A 14494-nucleotide genomic window follows, 5' to 3' on the forward strand; every position below is an offset into this window, starting at 1 on the left:
GAGAAAACATACAAATAGCTAAAAAGCATATTAAAAGATGCTCATCATCACTAGCTATTAGGGAAATACAAATCAAAACTACAATGAGATATCATCTCATACCCATTAGACTGGTGGCTATTAAAAAAACAGAGAACTACAAATGTTGGAAAGGATATAGAGAAAAGGGAACATTTATCCATTGCTGGTGGGAAAAGGGAACGGTGCAGCCATTGTGGAGGACAGTTTGGTGGTTCCTCAAGAATCTAACTATATAGAACTGCCATATGATCAAGCAATACCACTGCTAGGTACATACTCAGAAGAACTGAAAGCAAGGACATGAACAGATATATGCACATCAATGTTCATGGCAGCATTATTCACTATTGCCAAAAGTTGGAAGCAACCCAAATGGCCATGAACAGATGAATGGAAAAGCAAACTGGTATATACATACAATGGAATATTATGTGCTGTAAGAAGGAATGCAGCATTAACACACGGGATAACATGAATAAATCTTGAAGACCTTATGTTGTGTGAAGTAAGTCACGTACTGAAGGACAACTATTACATGACCTCACTGATATGAATTAAGCAAATTGAGCAGGCTCAGAGAGCTAGAGTCTGGAAGATAGGTTTACAGGAGAAAGAAAGGGAGTAGAGGGTGGTGAGCTGATACCCATATGGTCAAAATCTATGATAAGGTGGAAGGATGTGATTGGGCAGTGAATGGGCATGACAGTGGTGCAGCCATGTGATTTGGTTCGGCGGGTCTGGTCTGTGAGGGGGAGTAGGGTTGGGGGGTTGGGTTGGACTATCCATGGAACTGGGGGAAGGGTCAGGGGAAGGAGAGGTAAACTCTGGGGTTTTGCAATGTTGGGACTGTTCTTTAGGCAGATATGGCAGGGGAGGGTTACTGGTGTAGGGTGTTGGGTCTGGGGAGGTATACAAGACAGGGCGCACTTGGGGCAGGCTTCTGTGGAATATGTAAGTGTTCGTCTTGTCATAGTGTGTTATATCAGTGGGTGGAGACCCACATAATAAATAAGAAAATATTAAACTCCCATCGTGGGGAGTCCTGCTATGTTCTCAAGTAGAGGGACAAGGCTCTCTCAAGAACATAGGCAGTGCCTAATAAAAGAAAACAGAACAATATGTCAAGCCCTCAACATTATTTCACGTAACTATGAATCTTATTCTTCAAAAACTGAAACTTAGTGGTTACCATAGGTTCTGAGGGGAAGGGGAGGGAAGAATAGAATAGATGGAACATAGGGATTTAGAATTGTTCTGCATCATCTTGTGATAACGGATACAAGCCATTTTAAGTTTCGTCAAAACCTATAAAAGTGTACAGTCCAAAGTGTAAACCATAATGTAAACCATTGACCATGGTTAGTAGCAATGCTTCAATATTTGTTCATCAACTTTGACAAACGTACCATCTACATGTAAAATGTTATTAATAGGGGAGAGGGGAAAAAGGGGGAAGGTGTTGAGTATATAGGAATCCCCTATATTCTCTATGTGACTTTTCTGTAACCTAAAGCTACTTTGAAGATAAAATGAAAATAATAAGACACTGGGGGAATATATGGAAGAAAATGTCACTATACATACAAGACATCAGATCTTATGGAGATGAAAGACACAATGTCTAACTTTTTTTTTCAAATTAAAAATAATTTCTTGTATTTTATTTATTATTTTTAAAACTATGACTTCATTTTCTTATAAATTTTATATGGTTATTTTTTTGGCTTTGTTTCTGGAGAGGTTTTGGATCACAGAAGGGTCACAACTGTGGCAGGGAAGGATCACTGGTTCAGGGTGTCAGTGATGGGGAAATGAATGGGGAGGGGTTCACCTGGGGCATGCCTCTAAGGAAGATGCATATATTCAAGTATTTACGGGGTATTGTCTCAGTGGATGGAGAGGAACACAAGAACAGAAAGAATATTGAATTCCCATCCTGGGGAGTTCTGTTACGTTCTCTAATAGGATGGCAAGTATCCCCCCAAGTACAAGGGCAGTGCCTAGTGAAGGAAGACAGACCATTATGCCAGGCCCTTGATATTGATGACTGTACTTGTGAACTGTTTCTCATGAAAGTGAAACTTAGCCTAGTATTATATATTGCCTAAGAGTTACCTCCTGAAAACCTCCTTATTGCTCAAATGTGGCCCCTCTCTAAGCCAAGCTAAGCATATAAATGCACTATCTCCCCCACCACCCAACGTGTGACATGACTCCTGGTTATGAGCCTCCCTGGAGCTGAGGGATTATTATCAAGCACCAACTAGCAATGCATCTTAAAAAAGACCTTGACCAAAAGGGGAAATGGTAAATACAAATGCGTTTTTATGGCTAAGAGATTTCAAAGTGAGTCGAGAGGGTATTCCAGAGGTTACGCTTACAGAGGTTACGCTTATGCACGTCTTAGCAGGATCGCTTTAACTGCCCCAGTAATCAGTGCCTCAAATAGCAGTGCTCCTGAGGGCTCTGGAGACATCCAGAAACTATATCCAAGGCGCACAAGCTCAAGAATCCAGTATCCTGTCAGTGGGCCTTACTTTGGAATTTATGCTCCCCAGTTTAACAGAGTTAGACTCATTTACAGTTTCCCTACGCATGGCTTTTTTGCGCCTTTTATTTGAGTCTATAATTGGCAATATACTTGTTAAATATATGTCCCAGATACTTAAATCTTTGATCTATCCATGTGCCAGTTGAGCCCTGAATCTCAGCAGAGTTGCAATACCTACTGGAGATCTCCAGTTCACTCCAGGACTCCTAACAAGGAGATGCTGATGGACAATACCCATCCCAAGGAACAGAGAGCATCTACAACTGCAAGCAAGATAGTTCCATCCTTCTGCCCCATGGGATCTGAGCCCCCTCTCAATTAGAAACAGAGTGGGAATCACCATCCCTAAATCCTCAAGATTGGGGAATGAACAATGGACTAAAGTAGACTTATTATTACTGTATTATAGACTTATTATTCTAGCAGTGGAATAAGTTTTATCATTGATATAAAAGCAGTAGCCACCAGAGGTTCAGAGGGGAGGGAGAGAGAAGAATAGGTGTAATATGGGGGCATTTTGGGGACATTGGAATTGTCCTGCATGATATTATAATGATACAGGTACAGGCCATTATCTATTTTTTCATACCCTACAAAATTGAGTGTAAAATATAATGTAAACATTAGTCCACAGTTAGCAGCAATGCTTCAATATCTGTTCATCAATTGTAACAAATGGTACCAAACTAATGAAGGATGTTGTTAACATGGGAAAGTGTGGGAGGAGGAAGGGGTGGGGCATATGGGAATCCCCTATATTTTTCATGTAAAATTTCATGTAAAATTCATATGTAATATAAAGCTTCTTTAAAATAAATAAATAAATAAATAAACAAACCATTTCTGAGCAGGCAGGCAATTAATCTAAAAGCTAAGAGTTTATAAGTTTATAATTGTCTGATTGACCGAAATTAGTAAGCACACAGTAAATATGTGTCTGACCTAATAAAAAGAACTGGATCAAACTGGGATCTTATCCTTATATCCAGAATTTTTTTGCCAGAATGGACTAAAAGAAGCTGCTGGTATTGTATATATGAATTTTGGTGATCTAAGACTCTTCTGAAGCTGACATTATGTTGGGATTCACTTTACGGGAAGTTTTGGATCACAGAGTGGTTCAACAATGGCAGCGGAGGAATACTGATATGGGATGTTATTGACAGGATATATATGGTTGACAGGGAGTTATACAGGGCATATGCCCAGGGTATATGGTAATGTCTATATATACTCATAGTGGAAACAATTAAAAACAACAGCTGGGGGGGTACTGGGCTCCTGGCCGGGGGGTCACTGTTGTGGGCCCTGGGAGAGCAGCGGCAATCCTCCAGGTGCAACGGCAAGAACCAGGAAGGAAGGAGGGCCCAACAGTGGGCTCTTGATACTAATGGCTACACTTTTGAGCCTATGCACCTGCAATAAGAACAAGGCCTAGAGTAGCAGTGTGCCTGGGGGTTTCCTCCTGACAGCCTTCATGTTACTCAAATGTGGCCACTCTCACAGCCAAACTCAGCGTGTAGATGTGATGCATTCCCCCCAGCGTGGGACACGACACCCGGGGATGAGCCTCCCTGGCACCGAGGGATCACTACCACATACCAGCTGAAGAAGCAACTAGAAAATGACCTTGAATTAAAGATTCAATGCGGAACAGCAGAATATACCTGTCTACATATAATAACATGACTTCGGGAAGCGGTTTGACCTAATGTAAGGGGGAAATGGAAAGGAGAAATGAGATTATAAGGCTGTGAGTCTCTAAAAAAGAGTCTGGAGGTTGTCAGAAGGAATACCCCTATGTACAACTGAACAGAGTCTAAGAGACAGATAAGGTAGATACAACCCCAGGTATTGGTTCTTTTGAGGGATAAAGAGACCCACGGGTTCTATGGTCATGGCAGAAGGGGTTCACTGCCATGACAGATGGCCCTTCTTTGGAGCTGGTGTTTCTGCGTGATGGAAATGGACTCAGAGGGGATCTCTTTTCACAAGACTTGCATGCTACTTTATTGGAATTATAGTTGGTGCTGGGTTTAAGATATATGTAGGGGATTTGAATCTCTGGACTGAAAATATGACACCCAGGCCCAGAGCCTCAACAGACTTCAGCTCCTACACTTTGACTTATTGGACTTACTCCACTCAGCTAACATGGAGTTGAAGAAGGTCAACCACCACAACATGGAGCCTAGAGGGTCTACAACTAGAAGCGGGAAGAGTGCATCCAGTACCCATGTGCAATCTAAGCCCTCACTTGACATAGGTGTGCAATGGACACAACCAATCCAATGTCCACAGAGAAAATGTGGAATGGGTGTGGGAACGGTAGCCATGGGGGCTGCTGGGTGTGGGGAACGGGAGGAAGAGATGAGATGTGGAGGCGTTTTCGGGACGTGGAGTTGTCCTGGATAGTGCTTCACGGACAATTACGGGACACTGTAGATCCCCCCAGGGCCCACTGGATGGAACGTGAGAGAGTCTGGGCTATGATGTGGACCATTGACTATGGGGTGCAGTGATGCTCAGAGATGAACTTACCAGGTGCAATGGATGTATCACGATGATGGGAGAGAGTGTTGCTGTGGAGGGAGTGGGGGGCGGGGGCGGTGCGGTTGAATGGGACCTCATATATTTTTTTAATGTAATTAAAATAATAATAATAATAAATAAATATTAAATAAAAAAAAAAAAAGAAGCTGCTGGTATGGATTATATTTTATTATCTCTCTCAGTGTGGAAGCAATCAGAGCTTAGATCATTCATCCATCCACCTTCCTAGCCTCTGGTCTTTCAGAGGACTATGCTAAGCTACCATTTATCAAGAGTCTGTGATACTGTGGTGGTAAGCTTGTGATCCTTTCAAAAATTCAATGAGGGGAGTGGATGTAGCTCAAGTGGTTGAGTACCTGCTTCTCATATACAAGGTCCCGGGTTCAATCCCCAATATCTCCTAAAAACAAATGAAAAAAACAACTTTCATTGGGGAGCAGATGTAGCTCAGTGATTGAGTGCCTGCTTCCAATGTCCTAGGTCCTGGGTTTAATCCCCTTTACTTTCTAACAAAACAAAACAAAAAAATACAATACAATTAGATCCTATTTTCATCCCAGTTTTGCAGATAAGGACAGAAGCTTACACAATGGCACAGAGGTAGAACTTGAACCCAGGGTTTCTGAGTCTTGGTATTTTTCCACATGTTCTCCAAAGAATTTATAGTGTACCTTGTGGTTCTGAAAACTCCCAGAAATGGAGATGCTTGGAATAAGTCCAAGTTGCTAGGGCCAGGAAGGTATGAGTCTACGACATTGTAGTCCCAGTGACTTAGAAGGCTCAGGGATATGGATAGCCATCAATTAGAGGCCTGGTGGAATGATTTGTCAGGGAGGAAGTGAGGAAACTGCATAAACGTTAGGGAGACTGACATTAAAATGGAAGATGGAGTATGCCTGCAATAAGTGATCTCTTCAAAGTTGTTGAAGTTTTCACCAGTGCAGTAAAACAGGAAAGAGAAACAAGAGGTATGATTATTCAAAAGAAGGAAACAAAATCATCATTATTTTGAAGTTGTAAAATCTCAAAAAAATTGAGTGAAAAGTTCTACAAAGTTGAGAAATTTTAAAATGGTAAAATACAAGATAATGTTCAAATCAATGCTTCCGTTTGGAAAAAAAAGTTCAAAAATATAAAAGGAAAAGATATGGCTTTCATAAAGAGCAGTGGTTCTTAAGGGGTCCATGAGTTTGAGCTGAAATGCAAAAAAACATTATTCTTGTGGGGATGTGTTGGTGTGGGTGTGATATATTTACTGAATAATACACAGCATAATATGGACTTAGAAAAGTGTCTGTGGCTTTCACCTGACTGGAAAGGGGTCTGTGGAACAAAAAAGGTTAAGAAACACTGATACAGGGCATAAGTACAGAGGCTTAGCCCTAGGAGCTATGTGTGTGACTCGTTTGAAGGAAAATACAGGACCCTTTGAAGATATAAAATTATGAAAGGTACTAAGCTAAATGGCTATTCAATATATACCACTTTAATAAATAATAACCTAGCACTTACTAGTGCCAAATACTTTGCTAGGTGTTTGGAATACAAGGATGAACTTTAAGCTAAAAAAACATGAGAGCAGGAGCTGTGGCAGCAGGTTCTGAGAAAAGCTAATGAGTTCAGTTTGGGATAGGATGAATTTCAGCTGGCAGCTGGACATTTGCAGCTAGAGTTTAAGAGAAAACTCTGATTTTTGAAATTAGTACAGCATAAAGATGGTGTAAATAAGGGGGTGCATGGGATGGCCTGTGGGTAGTGTGTGGATAAGAAGAAGGGACAGGACTTCTGAGCAATACCATGTAAATTTAGAGAAAGAAGATTATGTAAAAAAGACCCAAGAGGCATGGTCAAAGGAGGAGGAGGAAACTGAGATCAAGTCACAGAAACCAAGGAAAAAGTGTTTTAAAGAGAAGAGAATATTCGAGTGTTAAATACTACAGTGAGATTTTTTTTTAAAAGGAGCATAGAATTTACCCAAAAGGAGGGCACTATTAGGCAAAAGGAGGCGTTTCAGTGAAATGGTGGCAGCGAGGCCATATTTTGGTGGATTGAAAATGAGTTCCAAGACACACTGTAAATATAGAGAACTCATCTAGAAATTTAGCTCTGATGTGAGACCTAGGGCTGAAGAAATCATCTATGTTTAAGATGAAAGAGACTTGAGCTTTGTAAACTGCTGATGGAAGGAGCCGGTGAAGAGGGAGACGTGAGGTTCCAAGAGAGAATGGAAGAAATCTGGGGAGGGTGGTCTTGGGGAAGGCGAGGGGTCAGCCCGAGGAGAGGTGCAGGCAGAACTGCCTTGAACAAGGAAGAGATAGCTCCTTTGTGAAGCAGGAGGAGGGAAGAGAAAGAATGGGCACCATAAGGCATGGTCACATTGGTGACAGAGAGCAGCACAGGATCATATTCTGGTTTCCATTTTCCCCGTGAAGGAGGACAGATCATCACAAAGAACAAAAATCTGTAACAATCACAGGACTATTGTTGTTAGTTAATAAATGTTCTTTCAACCTGATAAGAAAAACCCTAAACAGCCCAGGTGAAAAATGTTATCTATAATTCACAGAGAAAATATAAATGACTAGTAAACATAGGGAAAAAATGTTCAACTGCCTACTAATTAAAAAGTGCAAAATAAAACAAGGAACACTAACTTTTTTTTGTCTATTGAATCAGCAAAGTTTAAAAATGACAGTATTACATTCCAAGTTACCTACTCCATCACTATTCATTCCTTACTTACTTTCCTTCCCTTTTTTCATGGTGTGTAAATTACCTGGCCTGTTACGTATTTACTTGTTGATCAGTTGCCTCCCTCATAGGATTTCTGTCCTATGAATTGTATGCCATATCCTGTAACAGTGCCTGGCACATAGTGGCTAGTCAATAAATATTTATTGAATGAATGAATAAATAAATTAACATACATAGAAAAAGCAATTTAAAAAACCCACAATGTTGACAGTGGTCATCACTGAACTAATGGAGTATAAAATGAGTCACAAAATAACATCAAGGAGCAGAAGTGGTATAATGTATCCCTTTTTTAAACTTTGTACCAGTTTTTTAAACTTTCTATATTTTTCAAGACTTCTACAATGGCATATTATTTTTAGAGTCAGAAAACATTATTAGCATATTCATACAAGAGTAAGGGGCTTATGATCTGCGTTGTTTAGATGAAATACATATGACTCCCTGTGTAGATAAGCCCTTATGAAGGTGAATGTCATTAATCACCTGGTAGTTACATCCACTGATAAGTCTCACTAGCTTATTCTCAGCAGAGTAGTTTAAGCCTGACTTCTCCAAAAATGTGGTATGTGAATCAGTAGCATCAACATCACCTCGAGCGAGTTAGAAATGCAGACTCTCAGGTCCCATCCCAGCCCTACCGAATCAGAATCTGTATTTTAACCATATTTTCCATGTGGTTCATTTGTGCATTTAAATGTGAGAAGCACTGGTAAGGATAAACATCATCACTTTTGCTCTAACTTTTAAGTGAGAGAGGAAAGGAAGAAAAGAGAAAAGGAGGAAGGAAGAGAGGGAGGGAAAGAGGGAAGAAGGAGGAAGGTAGTTCCTAAAGGCATGCAAGAGATCAGCTATGCTACTTAGAATGCCAGTTTTGGAGGATAAGTTAACTTTCACTGTGGACTATGAACCTTGCCTTTATATTTTGCTGAAATGTTAAAAATTGATTACCTGTTTTTATATTAACTTGGTGTCTAAAGACTAAGTTTCTGGGGGATGGGAAGATAAGTTACATGGTACTCTTCAAATAAGGTCATCCTTATGAATACTTTCTGGGATTAAGTCCATTGCAGAAAAATAAATGACGATGTTGACCAATCACAAGCAAAGGTTTCTTCCGAAGTACCAAAACAAATTAATATAGGGAAACATATTTTAACATCTCTCAAAATTGCCTTTTCCATCTGAACCATGTTCTTATTTCTGCTGTAGCCTAAGCAATCAGCAGATGTGGGAAAGAGTTTCACCAGTTCTATTGTAGATGTTGCCTTATTGTAGATGTTGCAGTTTTTCCCTATTATTATAGATGATATTGCAGTTCTGATGGCAAACAGCTGCTCGGTAGTTTCCAATAAATACCATGTGGAAACTAGGGTCGAGGCTTGCAGTTCCAGAAACTACGAGTCCCCTTGTCCAATCTTTATCTCCTCTCTGTCCTTTATTTCGTAAAGTTCTGCGTTGCCTTCCCTTCAAGCCAACATACCCCTGCACTGATCACAGCAAGTGACGCCCAACATGGGGCTCGAAGGGAAGAAGGCTCGCAGCAAGCAGATGTGGAAGATCGTGATATTAGCAGATCAGTTTAGGAAGTGCACTGTGTTAAGATACAGTTGGGAGAAGGTCTTCCAACGTTCCTAGTCTCTTTTCCTCTCTCATGTACAAAAGAGGGAAAGAAGGGTCAGGAGTGGGAATGGAGGCACCTAGTTTTAAATATAAATGTCCCTGATTTTTCTCCAGAAGTTTAGCATTTCTAATTGAAGTTATAATTTGTGGGAAAATAATGTTTTAAAGATTCTGGAGATGCTGTAGTTGAGAAAAAGTATCTTTTAAATTATATTTAAAGCATTTATCATTCACAAATTAAATAGTAGGAATGGCTCTTGTGAATGAGCATGGAGAATTTATCCTATCATCTTTATATATATTTTTTTAACTTTAGTTTGTTTAATTGGTAATATTTTCACAGGAGTCAAGATTCAAAACATACAAAAGAATATGCACCCCCTCTTGATCAGAAGCAGAGGAGGGATCACCATCCAAAAATCCTCAAGAAAACATAAGGTCACCAGAGGTTCTGAGCAGAGGGAGAGGGAAGAATAGGTGTAACATGGGGCATTTTGGGGACATTGAATTGTTCTGCATGACATTGCAATGATGGATACAGGCCATTATACATTTTGTCAAAACCTATATAATTGTGCAGTGCAAAGTGTGAACCACAATGTAAACTATAGACCATGCAATGCCTCAATATATGTTCATCAATTGTAACAAATGTACCACACCAATGAAAGTTGCTGTTAATGTGGGAAAATGTGAGAGGTTGGGGTATATGGGAATCCCCTATATTTTCGATGTAACATTTAGGCAAACTAAAGCTTCTTAAAAAAAAAAAAAGAAAAGAAAAAAGTCTCTCCTCTATGCCTTTTCTCCAGTTACTCAGGAGGCAACCAGTTCCTTGCCTTTTGACAGCACCAGTGTCTTGCTCTTGTATAGGGCAAGGACTATGGGATCAAGTGGAACAATCCAAACCATGGGTAGTTCACCTGCTCACTCCACCAGGTCACGGCCACGTGAAGGCTGTAGTCGCAGCAGACTTTGGGATCAGCCCAGCTCCTCCAGGTCTCAAAGGCCTCGATGAGGGAGCCGCCTTTCTGAGGAATGGCAAAATCAATGATCATGGTGGTCCCCCCTGCCAGCGCAGCCTGGAATCACAAAAGGGTTACAACAAGTTAGCCATTTGCAAGCACTTCAGCAACTCTGATGGGCCCAAGAAATTGCACAAAGGTGCTGCCTGTTTAAAAGACCCAGAGGCTTTCCATAAATTTAGGTTGGAAGTATTAAAACTGCTGGAATTGCTTCTGCAGAAAGAATGGCATGTCTGATGAAATGGAAATGGCTTTCACCCAAAGAAAGCAGAGCGGTGACTGTAAAGAAAAACCAACGTGAAAAAGTGGAGAAGATTAAAGTGTTTCTTCCCTATAAACTACATTCATTATTGGAAAATCCCATTTAATTAGGATCAATCTTGGTGAATCGTATCTTCAAACAAAACAGAATCTTGGGATACACATGATTCTTGACCCTCCCTCATCTTCCACAAGATTGGCCCCTTAATCTTTCCTTACTTTACATCTTAATTTGCCACTGCTATGGTGCTAGTTCAGAGCCTTCTCATCTCTCACCTGGACTATAACAACAACTCACAACTAGCTTATTATATTGGTATATCTCAACTGGCATAATTCCCTTAGTATTTTATATCATATGACTTATGACTAATTTTAAAACTTAGTTGCCAAATCAAGAGTCTTTGACTAATTATTTAAATGGACTTTATTTAAATTAAAACCATAAGGTGGTTAATGTGCTTTTATTTGTTGTATTCAAACAGTATAGACAAGAAAACAAGCCTAGACAGAGAGCTGTGACAGCAGGGGTTAAAAGCAGGGACTTTAGGGTATAAAACCCAGATGATACTTATAAGCTGTGGTGCTCTGGGCAATTCTTGTCTCTGTGTGCCTTGATTACCTGCAAAGTGAGAATAATGTGTATCTACACTACAGGGTGGTCAGGAGGATTAAGTGGAGGAGATATATAAAAAGTGCTTAGAATTGTGTTACACTCAGGGTAAGTGGTTGATAAGCTGTATGACCAGGATGTATCCTGTGTCTTGGCACTACTGTTTGAGAATTTGGAATTTTTCCACTTTTCGTACATCATTTCATCTCGCCTTTGGAAATGTGGTCATGTCACAATGCAGGAGATGGTGCCGTCAATTGCATCACTGTCACCCTCCCCCACAGCCACCCCGACACATTGAGTTCTCCTATATCCCACCTGGCAGATGAGCTCTATTCTGCCTGCTTTTTCTTGTTTGCTGCAATAGATTATTTTCCTTGTCTTTTGGCACCACCCCACATCTTTTTCCTCTCAAAAATCTCCCTTTTGTACAGGATCCTGTACTTTTCTGCACCTCCAAATAACATTGCCTCATTCATGGCAAAACAATACATATTTGCATTTCTTAAGAAATCCCGATTGGTGCAATAAGAATGCTAGAAAAAAAAATTCCTTAGGCTGTACTTTTATTTGAATGCAGACTAATCTTTCCACCTTCTGAAAGTACTTCCCAAGGCTACACAGACATCCCTGGAAGATGAAGGGCATTCTTTTCTAATAGAAGGTGATGCTAATTAAAGGGTTAGGAGAAAGAACTTCTCTACTATCCACTGAACTAGAAACTGAAGCTTAAGTAACTATTCTTTTTATTCTTTCCATATTAAAAGACTGCCACATGCAGGATGTGGAGAAACCAGAACTCTCATACACTGCTGTTGGGAATGTAAAATGGTGCAGTCATTTGTGAAAACTGACAGTTTCTCAAAAAGTTATTCTTGGGGGTTAAGGGGAAAGTGGAGAGTGATAACTAATGGCTACAGGGTTACTTTTGGGGGTGATGAAAATGTTATAAAGTTGATTGTGGTGACAGTTGCACAGCTCTGTTAAAATTCTAAAAAACCATTGAATGGTACACTTTAAATGTGCTAAATTGTATGACATGTGAATTACATCTTGCTAGAGGTTCCCCCTTACAAGGTTTGCAATGATTTACAGGTCTGAATCAATTCCCCCATGACATAAATTGAAGAAAGGCAGCCTCCAGCCATAACCTACGTGATTGAGCAAGCCATAGCCTATGTGCTTGGAGGCAACCAATCTTCTCCCAAGAATGAACAAAGGAGCCATATAACAGTGGGAGTGGAGCAGATAAGGACCTTCACCCCTTCAGGGCCCAGGTGCCACCAAACCCTCCCACATTGGAAGAACACCCTTCCCCCAGCCCACTACCCCCTAGCCATACTAGGGAATAAATTCACTTCTACAGCTCCTTATTGGCCCCAGGCTGTACTCAGTCTCTAACGCCCTCCCCAGGAACTAACGTTTCCCTGCCTGTTCATGTACGGTATAAAGTCATATCCAAACTCTTCCAGGAGTGGGCTGAAGTCTAATCTTCATTCCTCCTCCACTGGGAAAACTCCTCAATAAACTTCCTGCCTGCAATCATCAGTCTCCACAACCCAGTGAGCACCATTTCTCTAACATATCTAAATAAAGCTTTTCACCAAATAAAGAGGTCTATGGCACGCCTGCCATTCTATGGAGTGAGGTGGTGGAGGGCAAAAAAATATATCAGATACAGATCAACACTCACATTGTTTATTGTCTAGAGGAGGAAATAAAAATATAAATAATTATAAATAAAAATTAGATTTTAATAGCAGGTAGAAAGTATATTTCTACAACAAAAGATAATTTAGAAATCATGAATGAAAGGTTAAAAATTACAGAACTCTGACCCACACGGCGAGCCAGGGTCCATGCAGTGAGCCAAATGCCCACATGGCAAGCCAGTGCCCTTGTGACAACCTGTGCAGTGACCCGCATGGTGAGCCAGTACCTGCAGAGTAAGCCAGTGCCTGCTCAGCGAGCCAAGTGCTCACATGGTGAGCCAGTGCACATGCGGTGAGCCACGCAGCAAGATGATGATGCAACAAAAAGAGATGAAAGGGGGGAGTCAAGGCGAGACGCAACAGAAACCAGGAACTGAGATGGTGTAAGTGACAGGGAACCTCTGTCCACATCGGAGGTCCCCAGGATTGAATTCTTGTGAATCCTAAAGGAGAAACAAGAAGAGAAGACAAAAAGAGAAACAGACACAGAAGATCACAAGCAAATGGACACAGACAGCAAAAACAGCAGGTTGTGGGGGGAGGTGGGAGAAAAAAAGAAAAAAAGAAAAAAAATTGCTATCCTCTCTAAAAGAGCTACAGAAAAAAGACTACTGGGAATTCATAGGCAAGAAAGATAAACTCAGATCAGAGAATGCTTGGGATTAAATTAGGATTAAGACATACATATAGAAATTCCCAATGATAATAACAATAATCTCTCTCAGTGAGAACTTGTTGTGTGTAAGGAAATGTTATGATGTTCTGTGTGTCCTGGCCATTTCAATCATCACAACAGCTCTACAGTAAGAACTGTTAGTCGCATTTTATAGTTGAGGAAACTGAGCAGAGAAGCAGCAAACAGTTTGCTTAAAGTCACACAGCTATCAAGTGACAAAGGCAGGATCTGCGCCTGCCCCCCACCCTCTTCTGATCCCTCTCTCTTCCTCCTATTTCTTCTAGACTCCTTGGTCACCCAGAAAGCCATGTGGCTGCCCGAAGTTATCTCAAGTTCCCTGGATGGGTGTTATTTCAAGTTTTGAAAAGTTCCTTTCTTATTTCCAATGTATCAAGTAAGCCACACCCCAGCACTGCAGATCTGTGTTCTTGATTCCTATAGGAGTCCCCAAGGTGTGAATAAATGAGACTTGCCTCTCCTGGAAGGTATTTGCCTTTAAACAAGGGGAGTTTGTTAAAATGCCCAGGCCTGCATTAAGCACTTTAAATACATTAACTCATCTAATTCTTGCTCCAGCCCTGTGAAGTAAGCATTTTCTTATTTTACTGTCTTGGACACTGAGACTCAGGGAGGTTTAAATGACTCCCCAAGGACACACAGCTGGTAAATGGAGAAGGATGGAACTTGCAGTAGGTCTTCCATTCA

At 40.7% G+C, this 14494-nt stretch overlaps 1 protein-coding gene across 2 annotated transcripts in view; it reads right to left on the reverse strand.

The window, feature by feature from the left end:
* DPYS (dihydropyrimidinase) overlaps positions 1 to 14494 on the reverse strand; it is a 110136-nt gene that overhangs the window by 79305 nt on the left and 16337 nt on the right. For both annotated transcript variants that reach the window (XM_012524764.4, XM_004457556.3), the window contains exon 2: positions 10426 to 10584. In XM_012524764.4, the coding sequence (XP_012380218.1) occupies positions 10426 to 10584 (159 nt within the window). The remainder of the gene's footprint in view (positions 1 to 10425; positions 10585 to 14494) is intronic.

Source organism: Dasypus novemcinctus, chromosome 14 (genome assembly GCF_030445035.2).
Source record: "Dasypus novemcinctus isolate mDasNov1 chromosome 14, mDasNov1.1.hap2, whole genome shotgun sequence".
NCBI lineage: Eukaryota > Metazoa > Chordata > Mammalia > Cingulata > Dasypodidae > Dasypus > Dasypus novemcinctus.